We start from the raw sequence: 20,479 nt of genomic DNA, 5'->3' as shown, positions 1-20,479 counted from the left end.
AGAACCGCTTGTTGAACTAAGTGACTTATCCACTTGGCAAAAGAAAATGAAACTATATTCTTTCATTTGGTGAATTCTTTTTCTTTACCATCATGTGAGATGCATAGCCGGGCTGAAAAGAAGAAGCCAAAACAGACACCCTGACGATTACGTAGCAGTTTCTGAACATCAGTGAAAGCGGCCCTGGCAATGCTTGCAGTGTAGTCTGGAAAGATGGCGATTGAATCTCAGCGGGGTCCGACTCCCCGCATGTCTCAGTACCTCGACACAATCTTGGAAATAATGAAGTTTAGCCACGATGGCCTGTAACTAACTGTCCAAATATCTCGGTGCAAGACATCTATGTGAACGCTGCACAAGTACATCTTTTTCCAGCTGTAGTGATTCTCTTGGCCTTGACACCGACATTACAGAACTTCATCCCTGTCTCAGCTACGCCTAGTATCCTAATGTTGCATCTTCAAATTCTTCCCTCCATGTCTTTACATTTCTCTCTCAGCATGATCATCTCTGCTTTTAAATCTGTTACCACTGTTTGCAAAGTTGTCACTTTGTCTGACTGTGTTGATAGCCCACCTTCCGTTTCCTCGATTGTATTCTTCATTTGGTCTTTCTCAGAGTGTATCGCCGTTGTGCTGTTTATTATTTTAGTTTTGACTGCTTGCATTTCATTTTTAAGGGAGTTGAAGTCATCAGCAAGAGCATTTTTCAGCTCAGACCTTGAGCGAGTGAAGAATCTTCGATCTCAGGTCCATCGAATCCATTTTCTCTGGGCTGACCGGAGGGGATAAGGTCACTCACAAACAGGTGATGGTGGAACTCAAAGACAAGGTGGCATTAGGCCTAGAACCAGGTGATGCGTCGTATTTGTATTTGCGCTTGTCCACCATTAGCTCATATATTTTCTCTTTTCTTATTTTAGAAACGCATAAGAAGCAGAAATCACAGTGTTTTATTATCAGGTGCTGATTTTATATCATATAGCAGGAGGTAAGCGGGAGCTCAAATCAGACACATCTTACTCCTTTGCCATGCAACTGGAAACCCCCAGAGGACCGTTTTTTTGGCTTGAAAATCCAAGGCCAGCTGATTCCTGTTCCTGTGTCAACCAGAACAGTTTGTCAGATTCTGTCTGGAAATGACCTCCATGGCCAAATCAGTGCCCGGAAGCCAACACTAAACAAAACACAATTGAAAAACCCTGTGGTATTTGCCAAGGCCCACAGCCTGCCAAAAAGAATGGACGCTAGAAAAGTGGCAGGAGGTGGATTTTTTCAGATGAATCTTTTGTTGAATTACACACAGGCATGCAAGACTGCTTTCTTTGCTATTTCTGAAGACTTAATCAATAAATTGTATGAATCCTTGCCAAACTGCATGGATCCAGTCCTTCAAGCACATGGATATCATACAAGATATTAAATTTGGGTCTTGCAGCACCACTACTCTAATTTGCTGACATGTTTTTGTATTTGCAGTAAATTTGTAAAATTTCTCTATAGCCAACAAAAAAACTTCATGAAAACTAATTCATTTCAGTGCATTAAACATCATTTAGGGGGGTTTAGCTTTTCATATGAGCTATTTCTAACACAATTTGCTTAATTAAACGTCAGGTTCATTGCAAGTGTTTCTACAAAATAGATAAGCGACAAGATTTGGTCAGGGAAAGTACAGTTTGGTCATGCCTGGTCTGAAAATTTAATTTGGAAAGTGCTTTTCATTAATGCTCAGGTTGATCTCTTGCCATTTTTCATACATGAGCCAATAAAATTATAGGTTTGAGATCAGACAGAGGAATTAAACTTGGTCATTTTCAGAGAACCTACCAGTTCATTATCAGGAATGATGTGTTGAACCGTTTAACACAGGGGTGTCCAATCCTGTTCCTGGAGAGCCACCTTCCTGCAGATTTCAGTTACAACCCATATTAAACACACCTGCCTATAATTATCACATGGTGTTTAGATCCTAATTAATTGGTTCAGGTGTGTTTGATATGGGTAGCAACTGAAATCTGCAGGAAGGTAGCTCTCCAAGAACAGGATTGGCCACCCCTGGTTTAACACATCTGAACCATTTGAAAATTAACTGTTTATTCTCTAAAAAGTGTTGTTTTTTTGTGGGAATTATAGGGTGGTCTGACTTAAAAAAGGTTCAAGTTCTTGAATACAAGATTTAAAGTCTGTGCAGTAAACCTAAAATTTGTCCAAGAAGCGATGTAAAGCTAGATTGGCTTCTGGCAAGCCCTTGCGCTTTCGTATGTCAGCCATAATATGAGCAGTTTTGGAGGTAGTATTCAATGGGTCTCCAGGCATGATCTGCCAATGATCAAACACACACTGTGAGAAGGCTTGGCCAGATGTGTTGGCACAAAGGTCAGCTGTAAAACCTGCAAAGAAAAGGAGATACCATTTACACTATGTAACTTGAATCATTAACCGGAGAAGACAAGCCAAGATTTTTTCAGCTTCACTCACCAAATGACTCACTGACAGGCAAGTAAGCCTTGAGCAAATAAATAGGAGTTCCCGTAACCTGGGACTCTGAAAACACTACTCCACGCCTCCTGACCAGTACAGCATGAATAATACCAATAACTGACTCTGGGCACTGTAGGCAGATCAAAAGTGTGGTACAATTAGAGATTGGCATCAAATACCAAAAGATCAATAAGCAGGAGTTTTAATGCTACTTTTATACCTGCATCTCCACCAGGTATACCGGCTCACTAAGCCTTGGTTCAGCTGTGAGCTGACAGCCATAAAGCACTCGGCGGGTTGCAGTAATCACTTGACCTGGACCACGGTGAATGGCAGTGGAAGTCAAAGTTGCATCATGAATGTCGAAGCGAATGCCACGCATGTTCTCTGCGCACAAGATTCCCTGGAATGAACAAAACACTTTAGAGAGCTGTGACTCAAACTAAAGCAAATGTGTCTAGTTGATAATAGAGGGACATCTTAATCCAATCAGAATTGAACATAAGCCAAATCAATCTTTGCAATTTAGAAAATTCCAGAAAGGTCTATCAAATCTATCAAGGTGGCCTTTACCCAAGAGAATCCAGAGGACACTCTAGCTTAAAGAACACTCCACCTTTGGAAGTTTATTTTACAACTCCCTTAGTGTTAAAGGTTTAATTTGATTCATTGATTTATGCCAAGGTTTTCTTCTGCCAGATCCAGAAATTAGCTGAATGGATTGAGTACGAGGAGTAGTGACATTAATAAATGTTATGCTTTTATCATACCTCTCTAGTGACCCACTGAAATCCAGCGATCACACTGTCCTTAATCTCATTCAAGTATTGCACTCTCTTGGTCAAATCTACCAAGATGTTGGGTCCAGTTCCCTCAGGGCCAAAGCACCAGATCTTACGAGCTTCAGTCACTTCCCACTTATAGTTTTCAGCAAGGTATTGGGCACGGGCATTCATCTCCTGGCTGGCAGTGACCCGACCCTTATCAATATCTTCTGCAAGACCATCAGCCAGAGGACAGGCTTTAAAGAAGAGACGACTTTGCTGGTTTGGGGTCTTGGCAAGGCACATTTTTTTGGAGCCATCACTGACTGTCTCTCTGTAGGTAGCAAATAGATCTGATTTCTGTAAAGAACAGCATGTTAGAGAACAATCATAGTTGGTATAATGTGGTGCACAATTGGACTAGCTATTGGTACCTTGAGACCATGGACCTCTTCAAGATCCTTAAGGCAAATCTCCAAGTGAAGCTCACCAGCTCCAGCAATGATATGCTCACCAGAATCCTCGAAGATGCATTGCAACATGGGATCTGACTTGGCCAGATGCTTCAATCCCTCCACCAGTTTAGGAAGGTCAGCAGGGTCCATGACCTCCACGGACACTCTCACCACAGGACTGACACTAAACTTCATCACACGCATATTGTAGGCTTTTGTGAAAGTAGTGATGGTTCCAGTCTTTACCAAAAACGGATCCACCCCTAACAGACCTACAATATTGCCGCAGGGCACATCTTCAATGGGTTCAACGTAGCGACCCATCATTAGAACAGTCCTGAAAAACACAAAAACATGTAGGCAATTCACAAATAAATGGTTATTCACCATACCTAAAAGTTTCATGGAAATACAAAACAAAATAACTTACCTTTGGATGGGTTTCAGGTAAAGATCATCCTTTTTTCCAGGGGTGAAGTTGGGCCCCATAATGCGCACATTCAGGCCAGTGGAGACACAGCCAGAGAAGACGCGACCAAACGCATAAAAACAACCTTTGTCAGATGTTGGTACCATTTTAGAAATGTACATCATGAGAGGTGCTTTAGGGTCACAATTCTTGATGCCTGAGTAAACAAACAAAACATTCAGGCTTTTACTACAAGTACAAACTCGATATAGTTACAGAACATGAGGATTTCCTTGCTACAGTTTTATACTCAAAAAGCAGAACATACCCATGGCAGCCTCATCATCTCCAGGTCCTTCATACAGGAGCTCACAGCGGTAAATCTGGGCAGTAACCGGTGAGGGCAGGTGGATGGTGATCATCTGAAGCAGAGCCTCTCCAGCCTGCAGCCAGCGGCGCATCACAGCCTTCAGTAGGAGTTTGCCCTCCATCTTCTCCTCCTCTGCATCTAGCTTGATGCCCATCTTCTCAATCAGCTTTGCAGTTTCTTCCTTTTTGAAGTTCATGATGGCATCAAATACCTTTATAGTGGCGAAGAATAAGATCTCTATGTAATATAGATATTCAGGTCAAAGTGAAGAATGTTTAAATCATCATCAATGGCTTGCATTAAAAACAGAATTGTTGCTAGTTTTCTCACTTTGAAGATGGGGTCCAGGACTAGTTGAACAAAAGTCCTGGGAAGCTTCTTGCCATTTGGGGATGTCGCAGACTCACTGAACTTGCCAGTAGTAGAGTCAAAGTAGCTGCAAACAAATGGACATAAAATGTCACGTACAAAAATGCAACATTACATTCATTCAGTTGTGTTGGAACATCCTCTCACCTGTTGCCCCAAAGTTTCTTCATCATGTCCTCCACCTTCTTGATGTACTCTTCAGGTCCCAGCTGAGCTTTACCAGCGAACTTTTTCACATAGAGCTCAGCAAACTGCTTCAAAGTGAAGGCCCATCCATGCAGTCCAGATCCAAAGGCAAGATTACCAATGAGAGGATCAATCTAAGATCAGGATGTTAAAAACATTCACAATGAATATTAGAAATAAGCCCACAGATAAAACAGAAAGCATTAATGGACCCATGACGGAGCCTTGAGGCACTCACCATGACGTTGCCCATAGGGCCTTTCTCATCCTCAGCATAGGTGGAGATGGTCACGTTGACTTTCTCAACAATGCGCTGAAAGATCTGGTACAGCTCTTCAGGGCCCAACTGTAGCTCGAGCAAAGCTCGATCCATTTTGTTAATCATCAAAACTGGTTTAATCCTCTCACCAATGGCCTGTCTGAGCACAGTCTCTGTCTGTAAGCACACACCTGCTAAACAGCAATTTGACATTTTAATAAGCCTCCAAGAGAGCTCAAGTTCAAGTTACAGAATTCATATATTAGGCATGACTATCAAAATTATACCAAGGAAGTCTTTGATTAATAAAACAGTGATTTAAAAATCAAAACTGCTATTTCTGCACATACCAGACACACAATCCACCACCAGCAATGCTCCATCTGTGATACGCAGTGCAGCTGTAACTTCTGAAGAGAAGTCAACATGGCCAGGGGAGTCAATCAGGTTGAGGAGGAAGCCGGAGCCATCTTTGCACTCTTTAATGAAAGCCAAATCCTTATCAGCAAGCTCATAGAATATGGAGATAGCACTGTGTGGGCAAACGGTGAAAGTATATTTATTAAAATGTTTGTAGACTTAAGGTTTATATTTCAGTCTTGCAATATACAATATGCCTTGAGACCCATTCAGACTACATCATTTTTATCATGACTGTCAGTTTAAGCAAACTTGTCTAGATAAAATCTTGATGTGTCGTGGGTAACAAACATGCCAGACTACAAGTTGGTTTGCAGTCAATCATCACATGACGTTTATACTGTGCGTTCAAGTGTTTCCGACAGACAGCAATTTACCTAATACATAGCTTTCTGAACAAAACTGTAGATGAGTAGATGCATTCTGTGGCAGAAAGAGCTGCAGAAGTAGATTCCCAGTGATGGCTGTAAATAAATCAGCGATATGCTCACAAACGCTAATGTTACTTCAAATCAAACTGACAAGGAAATTTTTAGCAGATAGCTGGTTACCTTTAAAGATACGTTCATATAAAATTAATTAGATCGCAAAGAGAATGAGAACATAATGAGTGGTTAAAATTTACATGCTAATTCTAAAACAGAAAACAGGGCTGTGCGATATGACGATTTATTGTATGGATGAAATATTGTTCATAATATAAAACAAAACAGTTTCATTTTTCGCTGTATTGTTTTTCATGGTTTTGCAAAATACATTGTTTATGGCAATTAGGGCTCGGTGCAGTACAGTACAGTAAATGGTTGAGTGTGATGACTTGTCACTAAAGTTTATAGTTTGCTCTTGCCCATTTTTCAAAATGTTTGCAAATTGATTTCAGAAACGACTGATCTACTGGGATTTTCAAGCACAACCATCTCTAGGGTTTACAGAGAATGGTCCGAAAGAGAGAAAATATCCAGTGAGCGGCAGTTCTGTGGGCACAAATGACTTGTTAATGCCAGAGGTCAGAGGAGAATGGCCAGACTTGTTCGAGCTGAAAGAAAGGCAATAGTAACTCAAAGAACCACTCTGTAATGGTGGTTGGTAGTAATAATTAGGTTTATATATAACTTGAATGAAGAAAAATAAAAAGAAATTTCAAAAAAACAATTTTGGTGGGATTCGAACACAGGTCCGCCTGCACCACAGTCCATCGTTCAACCACTTGTCCAAGTGATCACTGGGAAGTTTCAGAGTTTCACGGCCCTTAATCTCACTCCCAGTGGACCTCAAACAAAAAAAATATTAGGTATCAATATGTTTAATTAAACTTTGGGCGCCAGACAAGATTACCTTGCCAAAAAGAAAAACATTTACTAATACCCTGGTTAGCCACGGCTGGCATTCAACCACCATACACAATGAAAAACAAAAGGATAAATAATAACAACGCAACACACTTTAAATGAAATCAACTGTTGTATTTTTAACACACAGTACAACAAATATATATATTTTCTAAATAATAACTAGTTTTTTTCACCACTGTTCAATCTTGGTTGACGATTTTTAACAACAAAAAAATTATCACTGCTTAAGTTAAATAAGTCAATAAAATAAAAGAAAGAAAACATCAAACAAACAAACAATCAATCAAACAAACAATAATAACGTGTGGCTGAGGTAACAGAAACCAGAGAGAAAGAGAAATGTAAAGAAAGTTTGTGAAATTGAGTTGCAATGGGTGTGGATTGTATGGGTGTATGAATGAATGTGAATGACCTAAATAACTGACCCGGCAAACAACGCTGACTCGGTACAGATCCACCTTTGCTTTCGATCCCCATAAGATCCTGCAGACCCCTTCGCACTTAATCGCTTGTGTAGTTTTCTGGTCAGCCTGTCCACCATCACTTTCACACCACAGTATTTATCGTCACACCTCCATCTTCAAAGCCAACAGCTCTTCACCTTTGTATCTTTCTTGTTTCACGTCTTTTCTCCCCCACGATTTCACCACCAACACACGAATAAAAAAACAGCAAAGATGACAGCAACTCCAACAGCAGCTCTAACAACAATAACAACAACAACAACAACAACAACAACACCCCGGAGCAACCCTCAACACCCCCTTTTATGGTCTTCTATTGTGTACCTGATCTTCCGTTTCCTCCCGACCCCGGAAGAAAGGTTTTGGAAGCTCGAGGGAGGGCAGAACAGAGCAGCGCCTCCTAGTGGCACTTTGAGAAAATGGGAGAACATTTTATTCGCCACAACTCGTTACAACAGAGGTCTGCAGAAGAGCATCTTTGAACGCACAACACGTCCAACCTTGAGGCAGATGGGCTACAGCAGCAGAAAACCACACCAGGTGCCACTCCTGTCAGCCAAGCACAGGAAACTAGCTACAATTTACACAGGCTCACGAAAACTGGACAATAGAAGATTGTAAAAAATGCTGCCTGGTCTAAGGTGTCTTGATTGAGGTGTCTTGATTTCTGCTGCAAGATTCAGATGGTAGGGTCAGAATCTTCCGTCAACAACATGAAAGCATGGCTCCATCCTGCCTTGTATCAACAGTTTAGGCTGGTGGTGGTGGTGTAATGGTGTAGGGCAAATTATCTTGGCACACTTTGGGCCCATTAGTACCAATTGAGCATTGTGTCAACGCCACAGCCTACCTGAGTATTGTTGCTGACCATGTCCATCCCTCTATGACCACAGTGTACTCATCTGATGGCTACTTCCAGCAGGATAACAAGCCATGTCATAAAGCGTGAATCATCTCAGACTGTTTTTTTGAACATGACAATGAGTTCACTGCACTCAAACGGCCTTCACAGTCACCAGATCTCAATCCAACAGAGCACCTTAAGCATGAGTTAAAACGCGAGATTCGCATCATGGATGTGCAGCCGACAAATCTGCAGCAACTGTGTGATGCTATCATGTCAACATAGACCAAAATCTCTGAGGAATATTTCCAGTACCTTGCTGAGTCTATGCCACGAAGGATTAAAGTAGTTCTGAAGGCAAAAGGTGGTCACCACTGTACTAGTAAAGTATACCTAATAAAGTGGCCCGTAAGTGTATATGGCTAGCAAATAACTTTTCAATTCTGTATTATGTTAACTGACTGAATCTATAGTGATGTAGATTGTATCTTGTGATAGGAGATGTCATATCGCCCAGCCCTATCCAAGAACATCATGGAGTGGTTTGTTAGTTTACGTGCTAATTCTAGTACTCACCGGGCTGAAGCCTTGAAGGGATGATGTTGTGAAATGTCGCAGACATGGCATTGGTTGTCATACACTATGACACACTACACAAGAAGAAATGATTGAATCTCACATCACGACGGCAGTTTGTCATTTACGAATCCCCACAACACTTTGCCAAGCAAATTAGGCAAAATCTGTGAAAAATTTAGTAGTCTGACCTTAATACTCACGTTGACTTGATGGTGATGCAACGCTCTTGTTCATCACGCCTCGTATCCATAAATCGGGTTTCTCCAGCACAGGCTGAGCTGACGATACCAGCTTTTGACACCAGCCAATCTGTCAAAGTTGATTTGCCGTGATCAAAAGCTCCTATTACAGACATGTTACGGATGTTGGACTTCTTGTCCATGGTGGCACGGATCTGGTCTACATTGAAGTTCTCCTAAAGAAGTAAAATTAGGAGAAATTTAAAAGGAGGCATATTTCTAGTTTTAAAGTATGCTACTTAGTATCCTTTTTCTATCCTTAAATTTATTGCTAAAAAAAAGACAATTTTTAACAAGGTAGCTTTGTTCATTCATTAATGTTGAAAACGGATGTCCATTGACATCCATAGCAAAAACTCAAACAGGTTAAGCACAAGACAGAGTAAGATTGATGTAAAGTTGGTTTTATATTCACAAATTCCTTTAGTGACCATTTGTAACACACTCCCTATATTGTTTACCATGATGCCTTGAATATTCGGTCTGAAATAACATGCAAGTATGATTTGTATTATTTGACTGGGAACAATGTTGTACTTTGGTAGTCACTGGCTGCTAATACGATTTCACTTAGAATTTGCAAAGAATACTTTTCTGAAATTATAATAGGGATAACGTGTGAATGTGTGAATATAAAACCAACTTTCCCTCAATGAGGGCAAGTAAATCACGCCAATTTTTATTTCTGTGTGAATTATTATATAATATTATATATATTAACTTACCCCTATATAATAAGGCAATACACCCTACTTAACACCATCGACTACCAATCGATAAGCCTGGATGTACTACTAAATTCAGAATCAGAGGTTCATATCTTGCCATTTTCTAGGACTTTATTAATAGGTAATATCCATATATAACAAACACCTTCACATTAACCTCGTTTTAATAAGAATGATGTCTGTTCTAATAAACAATGCGTTTAGATTACTTGTAATTACTATACTTACTATATTATTAACTATGAAAATATGGATTTTTAAATATTTCTGAATTCTAAAAAAAACTTGTGAAAAGTTGAATATGAAAAATTAAAGCACTAAAAACACCGAGCTGAGAATAAATAAAGCTGACAGACTTTCAATAAAACAGTCAGAACAGGAAACAGTAAAGTTCTCTTATGATAGCTGCTAAACGCTAATAAGCTAATACTGGATTAAATAATCAAATGACCAAACTCTTTTAAACATTATTTGTCTAAAAAAACGTATATAGACGAAAGCAATTCAAACGAGTCACTTCTGATAGCATGTACGTCACCCTCATTATAGTCAATGTTGGTGCTTAAAACGAAACTACATGCCAACTGTAGGTTAACTATTGCATATAATTTCATAAATCGACTTACCATTTTGTCTAATGTTTTTGCATTCACTCAACAGTGAATGCACTTTCACGCCGCCTACCAGGGCGGAACCAAAGACTGTAAAATATAGGGCGGAACCGCCGATTATGTCGCGCGTTCTACATTTTGTACGTAATGACGTCGGGTCATTCTTCACTTTGGTTTAGTAATTTTTAAAATTAATTCACACTGACACAAAAATCTACAGAAAATGCATTATAATATCACTAATATATGCATTTATTATTTTTTTTATTTCGCTTCCTTAAAATCTTGACGCCTCTGTAGTTTCTGTTATGTCTATAAGTTATTTTACAGTCAGTATCAATCACTTGTTTACCTTTTTCTTGTAGTTGTGATACAGAATGGAACTGTGCAGTTATGTTTTGTATTCCTTTGATATTTACCTTGCGCATCGTGTTAATATTTACTTGTGGTTGTCAACTTAGTGCAAGATGTAGAAAACTAATTTTAGTCAGCTTTACGTCATGTTCTATCTATAAAAACCTAATATCTTGCTAACACATATTTGAGGTAATTTCCTAGCAGCCACTGCTGCCAGTTATTATAAAATGTACATATTTTGATTAAATTATATTTGTCCATCACACAAGCTGAAGTTAATTTGCATTTTTCCTTATCACATAAAAAGTTCATCCTACTCATTTGTGCACACAAGTTTGTCTGCACGTTTAGCAAATGTGTGTATCCATTTGAAAAAAATGCAGATCAGTGGCATCTATCTTAGAGATTTTAGCTCCAACCCTGATCCAACACACCTGAACCAATTAATTAGGACCTGAACAGCACTTGATAATTACAGGCAGGTGTGTTTGATATGGTTTGATTGCAACTGAAATCTGCAGGAACACAGTTGAGCACCTCTGATGTAGATCATAGGTCTAAAACTGAATTCCTGGAGGGGCACAGCTCTGCAGTTTTGCTCCAACCATATCAAACACATCTGACACAAATAATAGAAGTGTTCAAAAGCGTCTTGAACACCTAAATTAGTTGCATCCGCTGCGTTTGATTTAGAGCAAAACTGTGCAGAGCTGCCGCCCTCCAGGAATTGAGTTTGAGATCTACGATAGATTAAAAAAAGTAGATGGAAAGAGTCATTTTGTGAAGAAAGCATTTGACAGTGCACATAACCTCCTTTAGTTTTGTTATTGTCTTTGTTACAAACTACCTTTTTTATTTCAATAAATCTAAATAGGTTTTGTTTGAACCTTAAATCAACCCTAAATTAGTCACACCTGAGGCAGCTAATCAAGCTCTTCTAGGTATATTTTTGAAACTCCAAGGCAGGTGAATTTAAGAAAGGTAAACTATGCATGACAGGCCCTCCAGGACCAAGTCTGGACACCACTGCCTTAGATCATATCAACTACGGCAAATCTTGGGTTCTAGCCAGATCATTTGTAAAGCTATCTCAGCAATCTCACACAGTACACTTATAAGTGTGAAGAGTGTAATTTTAAGACTCTGATTTACATTTATTATTATGTAGTAATATCAATAATCTTTAAATAGAACAATCGACAGGATAATTTACATGGCACAATTGAAAGTATAACTGGGAGGAATAGACCTGCAATACATTTAACAGGTTAAACAGCCTATATTAAATTACACATTTTTTAAATTTTTATGAAAAAGAAGAGACGTTGCATTGCTGATCAAACAGGTTTTACATTTTATTTTTGCAGAGTTAAAAAAAACAAGACTTCCAGCCTCCTTGCATTAACATGGAGGTTGACTTCTAACATTTAACAATTACAAAATATCAATTCATACTCAGTACATGCATATTCCAACAGTACCTTCTCCAATTCATTACATTAAGTTTCAGCACAAATCACAAACTTACACTAGGAATTAAGAAATCCCATCATTAGCCTGTTGCTCCATAATACAAGGTCCCCATGCTTCTTAAATACATATGAATTCAAGCCCATCTACAAACAAATGTAGGCTCTTAAAAGTGCTTGAATTTCTGGAGTTATTTCAACAACTGTACAGTTCTGCTTTCAGAAACTGAACAAAAACTGGGAAATTCACAGACCATAGTTGAATATTACCAGTGTTAAATTAAACAAATTGTATTAAAGTTGTTTGAACAAGACTGTTTATCATTACTCTGATACTTTTAAATATTAAGTGTAAGGGAAATGTTAAAGTACAGTAAGAACTTAAGGTGCTACATAAGCTGAGGAAGTTTAATGATGTTTGATTTAAAATTAATGGTGCTTTAAAAATTCCTCGAAATTGCCGTTCATGAAAGAGTGGGAAACCCTGATAATAGGTGCCTTCGTAAGGCAGACAACAAGTCATTAGTTATGTAGTAGGAGTAAACCTTCAAGTTTGTTTACAGCCACATCAACAACTCCTGGCTATTTAATGGCAAGATCAACATTAATTTAGTGTCGTTTTATTTAATATACTTTCTCAGTTCAATATGATGTTAATTCTTCTTGAAAATGCATTTAAAATGAAAATAAAAAGTGCTCTTAGTATAAAATCTTCACCTAGTGGAGTTTAAAATTTCACAATCTATTAAAATAGGGACCCATTCAGCATTAAGTATATACAGTGTGGTCATGCCTGGTCTAAATTAATTTCAGAAAGTGCCTTTCGTTAATGCTCAGGTTAATCTCTTGCCATTTTTCATACATGTGCAAATTGAATTATAGGTTTGACATAAGAGGAATTTAACTATTCAGAGAACCTGCCAGTATCAGGAAGGTGTTTAGCACATCTGAAGCATTTCTCTAAAAAGTGGCATTTTCTTTCCTATGCAAGTTAAAGGGTGGTCAGACTTATAAAGGTCTAAGTGCTTAAATACAAGATTTAAAGTCTGTGCACATTGTAAACCTTATGTAAACCTACAATTAGTCCAAGTAGCAATGTAAAGCTGGAATGGCTTCATCGAGGCCCTTGCTCTTTCGTATATCAGCCATAATATGAGCAGCTTTAGAGGTAGGATCCAATGGATCTCCAGGCAATATCTGCCAATGATCAAACACACACTGTGAGAAGGCTTGGCCAGATGTGTAGAAGCGAAGGTCAGCTGTAAAACCTGCAGAAAAAAAAGGAGAAACCTTTCACACTATGTAACAAATCATGAACTGGAGAAGACAAGCCAAGATTTTTCCAGCTTCACTCACCAAATGACTCGCTGACAGGCAAGTAAGCCTTGAGCAAATAAACAGGAGTTCCCATAACCTGGGACTCTGAAAACACTACTCCACGCCTCCTGACCAGTTCACCATAAATGTTACCAATAACTGACTTTGGGCACTGTAGGCAGATAACAAATGTGGTACAATTAGAGATTGGCATCAAATACCATTGGCATTAAAAGATCAATAAGCAGGAGTTTTAATGCTACTTTTATACCTGCATCTCCACCAGGTATATCGGCTCACTAAGCCTTGGTTCAGCTGTGAGCTGACATCCGTAAAGCACTCGGCGGGTTGCAACAATTATTTGACCTGGACCACGGTGAATGGCAGTAGAAGTCAAAGTTGCATCATGAATTTCAAAGCGAATCCCACGCATGTTCTCTGCGCACAAGACTCCCTAGAAAGCACAAAACACTTAAATAAAACAAAGCAGTGACTCAAACTAAAGCAAAAGGTGTCTAGTTGATTATAGAGGGACATCTTAATCCAATTGAACATAACCAAATTAGTCTTTGCAATTTAGAAAATCCCAGAAAGGTGTAAAGATGCAAAATTTATCAAGGTGGCGTTCACCTTAGAGAATCCAAAGGACACTCTAGATTATAAAGAAAGGTAAAACTGTCTTACATTAGAGTTATAATACAATGAATAAATGTTGTGCTTTTATCATACCTCTCTAGTGGCCCACTGAAATCCAGCAATCACACTGTCTTTAATCTCATTCAAGTATTGCACTCTCTTGGTCAAATCTACCAAGATGTTGGGTCCAGTTCCCTCAGGGCCAAAGCACCAGATCTTACGAGCTTCAGTCACTTCCCACTTATAGTTTTCAGCAAGGTATTGGGCACGGGCATTCATCTCCTGGCTGGCAGTGACCCGACCCTTATCAATATCTTCTGCAAGACCATCAGCCAGAGGACAGGCCTTCATGAAGAGACGACTGTGCTTGTTTGGCGTCTTGGCAAGGCACAATTGTTTGGAGCCATCACTGACTGTCTCTCTGTAGGAAGCAAATGGATCTGATTTCTGTAAAGAACAGCATGTTAGAGAACAATCATAGTTGGTATAATGTGTTGCCGATTGGACTAGCCATTGGTACCTTGAGGGGAATGCAGGCATGGTCCTCTTCAAGATCCTTAAGGCAAATCTCCAAGTGAAGCTCACCAGCTCCAGCAATGATATGTTCACCAGTATCCTCAATGATGCATTGCAACATGGGATCTGACTTGGCCAGATGCTTCAATCCCTCCACCAGTTTAGGAAGGTCAGCAGGGTCCATGACCTCCACGGACACTCTCACCGCAGGACTGACACTAAACTTCATCACACGCATATTGTAGGCTTTTGTGAAAGTAGTGATGGTTCCAGTCTTTACCAAAAACTGATCCACCCCTAACAGACCTACAATATTGCCGCAGGGCACATCTTCAATGGGTTCAACGTAGCGACCCATCATTAGAACAGTCCTGAAAAACACAAAAACATGCAAAAAAAATTCACAAATAAATGGTTATTCACATTACCTAACAATTTTATTAAAAAGTGAGACAAATTTATATATATATATATATATATATATATATATATATATATATATATATATATATATATATATATATATATATATATATATATAGGGAGAAAAAAAAAAAAAAAGGACCTTTGGATGGGTTTCAGGTAAAGATCCTCCTCTTTTCCAGGGGTGAAGTTTGGCCCCATAATGCGCACATTCAGGCCAGTGGAGACACAGCCAGAGAAGACGCGACCAAACGCATAAAAACAACCTTTGTCAGATGTTGGTATCATTTTAGAAATGTACATCATGAGAGGTGCTTTAGGATCACAATTCTTGATGCCTGAGAAAACAAACAAAACATTCAGGCTTTAACTACAAGCACAAACTTGATAAAGTTACAGAACATGAGGATTTCCTTGCTACAGTTTTTATACTCAAAAAGCAAAACATACCCATGGCAGCCTCATCATCTCCAGGTCCTTCATACAGCAGCTCACAGCGGTAAATCTGAGCAGTAACCGGTGAGGGCAGGTGGATGGTGATCATCTGAAGCAGAGCCTCTCCAGCCGGGAGCCAGCAACGCATCACAGCCTTCAGTAGGATTTTTCCCTCCTTCTCCTTGTCCTCCACATCTAGCTTGATGCCCATCTTCTCAATCAGCTTTACAGTTTCCTCCTTTTTGAAGTTCATGATGGCATCAAATACCTTTAGAGTGGGGAAGAATAAGATGTAATCTCTATGTAATATCCGTTTGCACATGACCATTAAGTTAATATACTTTGTTATTGCCATATCAGATTGAAAATTCTCATCACAAGATATTCAGGTCAAAGTGAAGAATGTTTAAATCATCATCAATGGCTTGCATTAAAAACAGAATTGTTGCTAGTTTCCTCACTTTGAAGATGGGGTCCAGGACTAAGTGAACAAAAGTCCTGGGAAGCTTCTTGCCATCTGGCGATGTCGCAGACTCACTGAACTTGCCAGTAGTAGAGTCAAAGTAGCTGCAAACAATGGCCATAAAAATGTCACGTACAGAAATGCAAGATTACATTCATTCAGTTGTGTTGGAACATCCTCTCACCTGTCGCCCCAAAGTCTCTTTATCATGTCCTCCACCTTCTTGATGTACTCTTCCGGTCCCAGCTGAGCTTTACCAGCGAACTTTTTCACATAGAGCTCAGCAAACTGCTTCAAAGTGAAGGCCCATCCATGCAGTCCAGATCCGAAGGCAAGATTACCAATGACAGGATCAATCTAAGATCAGGATGTTAAAAACATTCACAATGAATATTAGAAATAAGCCCAGAGATAAAACAGAAAGCATTAATGGACCCATGACGGAGCCTTGAGGCACTCACCATGACATTGCCCATAGGGCCTTTCTCATCCTCAGCATAGGTGGAGATGGTCACGTTGACTTTCTCAACAATGCGCTGAAAGATCTGGTACAGCTCTTCAGGGACCAACTGTAGCTCGAGCAAAGCTCGATCCATTTTGTTAATCATCAAAACTGGTTTAATCCTCTCACCAATGGCCTGTCTGAGCACAGTCTCTGTCTGTAAGCACACACCTGCCAAACAATGACATTTTTATAAGCGGCCCAAAAAACTATAGATTTAGTTACAGAATCAAAGTAAAGCATGCAAATCAAATTATACCAAGGAAGTCTTTGATTAATAAAACGGTCATTTGGGAAAAACAAACAAAAAAACTATTTCTGCACATACCAGACACACAATCCACCACCAGCAATGCTCCATCTGTGATACGCAGTGCAGCTGTAACTTCTGAAGAAAAGTCAACATGCCCAGGGGAGTCAATCAGGTTGAGGAGGAAGCCGGAGCCATCTTTGCACTCTTTAATGAAAGCCAAATCCTTTTCAGCAAGCTCATAGAATATGGAGATGGTCCTGTGTGGGTAAATTGGGAAAGTCCATTTATTAAAACGTTTGTGGATTTAAGGTTTATATTTCAGTCTTGCAATATACAATATGCCTTTAGACCCGTTCAGACTATGTAATTTTGTTTAATTATGAATGGTTATTTTGAGTTATCTTGATGTGTTGTGGGTACTCAATATGCCAGACTACACGTTGGTTCACAGTCAATCTTTGCATGACGTCTATGATGTGCGTTCAAGTGTTTCCAACACACAGCAATTTACAAAATATATAGATGTGCTTTATGAATAAAAACTTTAGATGATTAAATGCATTCTGTGGCAGAAAGAGCTGCAGAAGCAGATTCCCAGCGATGGTTATAAATTAAATCAGCGATGCGCTCACAAATGCAAATGTTACTTCAACCTGACAAGGAAACTTTTAGCAGATAGCTGGTTGGTTACCTTTAAAGATACGTTCACTAAAAAAAAAAAAAAAAAAATACATATGAATAATAATTCGCAAAGAGAATGACAAACTAATGAGTGGTTAAAAGTTGACATGCTGATTCCAAAACTCACTGAAATTAGGGCTGTGCGATATGACAAAATACATGTATCTCAAGGCCACAATATAGTTTCATATATTATGTTCCATTTCATGGTGTCGCAAAATACATCGTACAGTAATTAGGGCTCAGTACAGTAAACAGTGCGGACTTGTCACTAAAATTTGTGCATTGAAACATAATGCCCAATGCACACAGGGCTTCAGCATCAACACTTGATAGAGGGTGTGTCTGAAGTTGGGGCTGATGAAATAGTTAGTGTCAGCCAATAAAACTAGTCAGCAATTGGCTACTGTCTGAGCTGGTGTATTTGCATACAGTGATCTGATTGGTGGAAACTTCCGTCTGCATTTAAAAAGTTGACAAAGTCCCAACTTCTGCAACGAACAACGCCACTGATGTCAAATACCCGAGTATTGTTGCCAACCATGTCCTGTCCATTCATTTGTTTCATGTGCAGCCTACAAATCTGCAGCAACTGCATGATGCCATCATGTCAACATAGACCAAAATCTTAGAGGAATATTTTCAGTACCTTGTTGAATCTATGTCATGAAGGATTAAGGCAATTCTAAAGTCATAAGGGGGTCCAACCCAGTACTAGTAAGGTGTACTTAATAAAGTGGCCGGTGAGCCACTTTGAAACACTACTTGGCTTGTTTTGACAACTGAAAAATGTGGCTAACAAATAACTTTAAAATTATGTAATTATATTAACATATTAAATCTATAGTGATGTATATCGTCAATATCATATTGCCCAGCCCCATCCGAGTGCATCATTGAGTGGTTTGTTAGTTTAGATGCAAATTCCAGTACTTACCGGGCTGAAGGCTTGACGGGATGATGTCGTGAAGCGTCGCAGACATGGCATCAGTTGTCGTGCACTAACACTACACGAGAAGAAATAACTGAATCTCGCATCATAGCAACAATTTGACATTTACGAATCCCCACAACACTTTGCCGAGCAAATTGGGCCGAAATCAGGGAAAAAATTTAGTAGTCTGACCTTAATACTCACGTTGACTTGATGGTGATGCAACGCTCTTGTTCATCACGCCTCGTATCCATGAAACGGGTTTCTCCAGCACGGGCTGAGCTGACGATACCAGCTTTTGACACCAGCCAATCTGTCAAAGTTGATTTGCCGTGATCAAAAGCTCCTATTACAGACATGTTACGGATGTTGGACTTCTTGTCCATGGTGGCACGGATCTGGTCTACATTGAAGTTCTCCTAAAGAAGTAAAATAAGGAGAAATATGAAAGGAGGCATATTTCTAGTTTTAAAATTCACTACTTGGTAACCTTTTACTATGCTTAAAGTTATTACTCATATATATATATATATAAATATATATATATATATATATATATATATATATATATATATATATATATATATATATAAAAAAAAGAAAGCTTTTAACTGGGTAGTTTTATTTATTCATTTATGTTGAAACTGATGTTCATTAAGATCCATAGCAAAAACTCAAACGGGTAAAGTACAAGTGGAGGGTAAGAATAATGTGAAGTTGGTTTTACATTCCCACACTTTTAGTGACAACTTTTAACATGATCCCTGTATTGTTTACCATACCTTAAATATTCGGTCTGAAATAACATGCAAGTATCAACTGAACAACACTAGCACTATTTATTCGGCTGTAAACAATGTTGCACTGAGGGAGACTAAAATTTGCAAGGCAAGCAGATTTTGTATTTTTATTACACATTACCGTCTAAGTGCCCTAACTTCACAAACTTCACGTTCAAAACGTGCTCAACCGGATGGTTGATTTGTCCCTTTATGGTGAACATAGAAAAGCAAAACTAATGTTTGCATAGTATGCATTTCTGCAGTCTGAATAGACTGACTGTTTGCTCAGAAATAACTTATGGTCAGTCACAGAATAAATGTCACAGCTTATATATTCATAAATATACTGAGATAATTTCTTTATATATATATATATATATATATATATATATATATATATATATATATATATACACACACACACACTTTTAGGATATTTTCGGAGTAAATATAATGAATTCTGAATTCTTACAACTAACGTGTGAAAATCACAACTTTTAATCAAGAGTAATGAGGTCTGTTTCAATAAAACAAATCATGTATTTAGATTATCATTTACTGTGATTACTACTGCTTACTATATTATAAACTATGGGAATACGATTTTTTTTTCTGAGTTCCAAAGAACTAGTGAAAAGTTTTGAACATGAAAAATTAAGCTCTAAAAACACTGAGTTGAGAATACAGTTAACTAGACTTTAACTAAAACAGGAAGCAAAAAGTAACGCAAGTGCTCTTATGATAGCTGCTACACGCTAACATTACACTGATAATGGATTAAAATATCAAATGACTAAACTCTTTTAAACATTATTTGTCTGAAAAAAAACTTCTAAAGACAAAAGTTAATTCAAACCAGTCACTTCCGAAACAGCATGTACTGCGCTTTCATTTTAGTCTATTTTAACCATTCTAAAGGGTTAAATCGCAACAAAACGTCAAACTGCATAAGGTTACTAACGTATAAAATAAATAACTTATTAAATCGACTCACCATTTTGCCTGATGTTTTTGGATTCGTTTAACAGTGAATTCACTATCATGCCGCCTACCACGGCGGACACAGTCAAAGAGACCGATGACGTCTACGCTCATGAATATATATACCAAGCGCGCGCTCTACGTTTCGTACGTAATGACGTCAGTGCATTGTTCACGTTTAAAGGTGAAAAACTGTTA

General features: G+C 38.7%; 2 protein-coding genes and 1 non-coding gene across 9 annotated transcripts in view; all 3 read right to left on the bottom strand.

The window, feature by feature from the left end:
- eef2a.2 (eukaryotic translation elongation factor 2a, tandem duplicate 2) overlaps positions 1-10,606 on the bottom strand; it is a 12,084-nt gene extending 1,478 nt beyond the window's left edge. Inside the window, exons 1-13 of one of the 4 annotated variants that reach the window (XM_087303165.1) lie at positions 9,155-9,367; positions 8,952-9,025; positions 5,646-5,827; positions 5,275-5,489; positions 4,998-5,170; positions 4,812-4,917; positions 4,440-4,692; positions 4,133-4,328; positions 3,682-4,039; positions 3,254-3,607; positions 2,704-2,886; positions 2,481-2,613; positions 1-2,392 (exon numbers count right to left, since the gene is read on the bottom strand). The exon at positions 1-2,392 is cut by the window's left edge and continues 1,478 nt beyond it. In XM_087303165.1, coding sequence (XP_087159291.1) covers positions 2,199-2,392; positions 2,481-2,613; positions 2,704-2,886; positions 3,254-3,607; positions 3,682-4,039; positions 4,133-4,328; positions 4,440-4,692; positions 4,812-4,917; positions 4,998-5,170; positions 5,275-5,421 — 2,097 coding nt within the window. In that variant the 5' untranslated portion in view covers positions 5,422-5,489; positions 5,646-5,827; positions 8,952-9,025; positions 9,155-9,367 and the 3' untranslated portion in view covers positions 1-2,198. Of the gene's footprint in view, positions 2,393-2,480; positions 2,614-2,703; positions 2,887-3,253; positions 3,608-3,681; positions 4,040-4,132; positions 4,329-4,439; positions 4,693-4,811; positions 4,918-4,997; positions 5,171-5,274; positions 5,490-5,645; positions 5,828-8,951; positions 9,026-9,154; positions 9,370-10,547 lie in introns of those variants that run through there. The other 3 variants (XM_087303166.1, NM_001045172.2, XM_087303164.1) reach the window with 3 other exon arrangements.
- Positions 10,607-12,219: 1,613 nt separating this feature from the next.
- eef2a.1 (eukaryotic translation elongation factor 2a, tandem duplicate 1) lies at positions 12,220-20,377 on the bottom strand. Of its 4 annotated transcripts, none has more exons than XM_087303254.1 (14): positions 20,295-20,377; positions 18,711-18,937; positions 18,522-18,591; positions 16,979-17,160; positions 16,610-16,821; positions 16,333-16,505; positions 16,147-16,252; positions 15,701-15,953; positions 15,393-15,588; positions 14,832-15,198; positions 14,405-14,758; positions 13,947-14,129; positions 13,715-13,847; positions 12,220-13,626 (listed from the first exon to the last, which is right to left on the bottom strand). In XM_087303254.1, exons 5-14 carry the CDS (start codon positions 16,754-16,756, stop codon positions 13,439-13,441), a joined length of 2,100 nt encoding a protein of 699 aa, XP_087159380.1. In that variant the 5' UTR covers positions 16,757-16,821; positions 16,979-17,160; positions 18,522-18,591; positions 18,711-18,937; positions 20,295-20,377; the 3' UTR covers positions 12,220-13,438. The 4 variants fall into 4 exon arrangements, 3 of the variants coding, with proteins under 3 accessions (XP_087159380.1, XP_087159379.1, NP_001038626.3); XM_087303253.1 differs by having other exon boundaries at positions 18,723-18,937; XR_015521345.1 differs by lacking the exon at positions 18,522-18,591 and having other exon boundaries at positions 14,405-14,732; positions 18,723-18,937.
- On the bottom strand, positions 16,040-16,107 carry LOC137489061 (small nucleolar RNA SNORD37). Its single transcript, XR_015522528.1, has one exon. It is a non-coding gene; the product is annotated as a small nucleolar RNA SNORD37 (small nucleolar RNA).
- Positions 20,378-20,479: the final 102 nt, after the last annotated feature.

The sequence above is a fragment of the Danio rerio genome, chromosome 22 (assembly GCF_052040795.2).
Source record: "Danio rerio strain M-AB ecotype USA chromosome 22, GRCz13ab, whole genome shotgun sequence".
NCBI lineage: Eukaryota > Metazoa > Chordata > Actinopteri > Cypriniformes > Danionidae > Danio > Danio rerio.
Note: the sequence above shows the minus strand (reverse complement) of the source record. Positions and strands in the feature narration are given on the sequence as shown.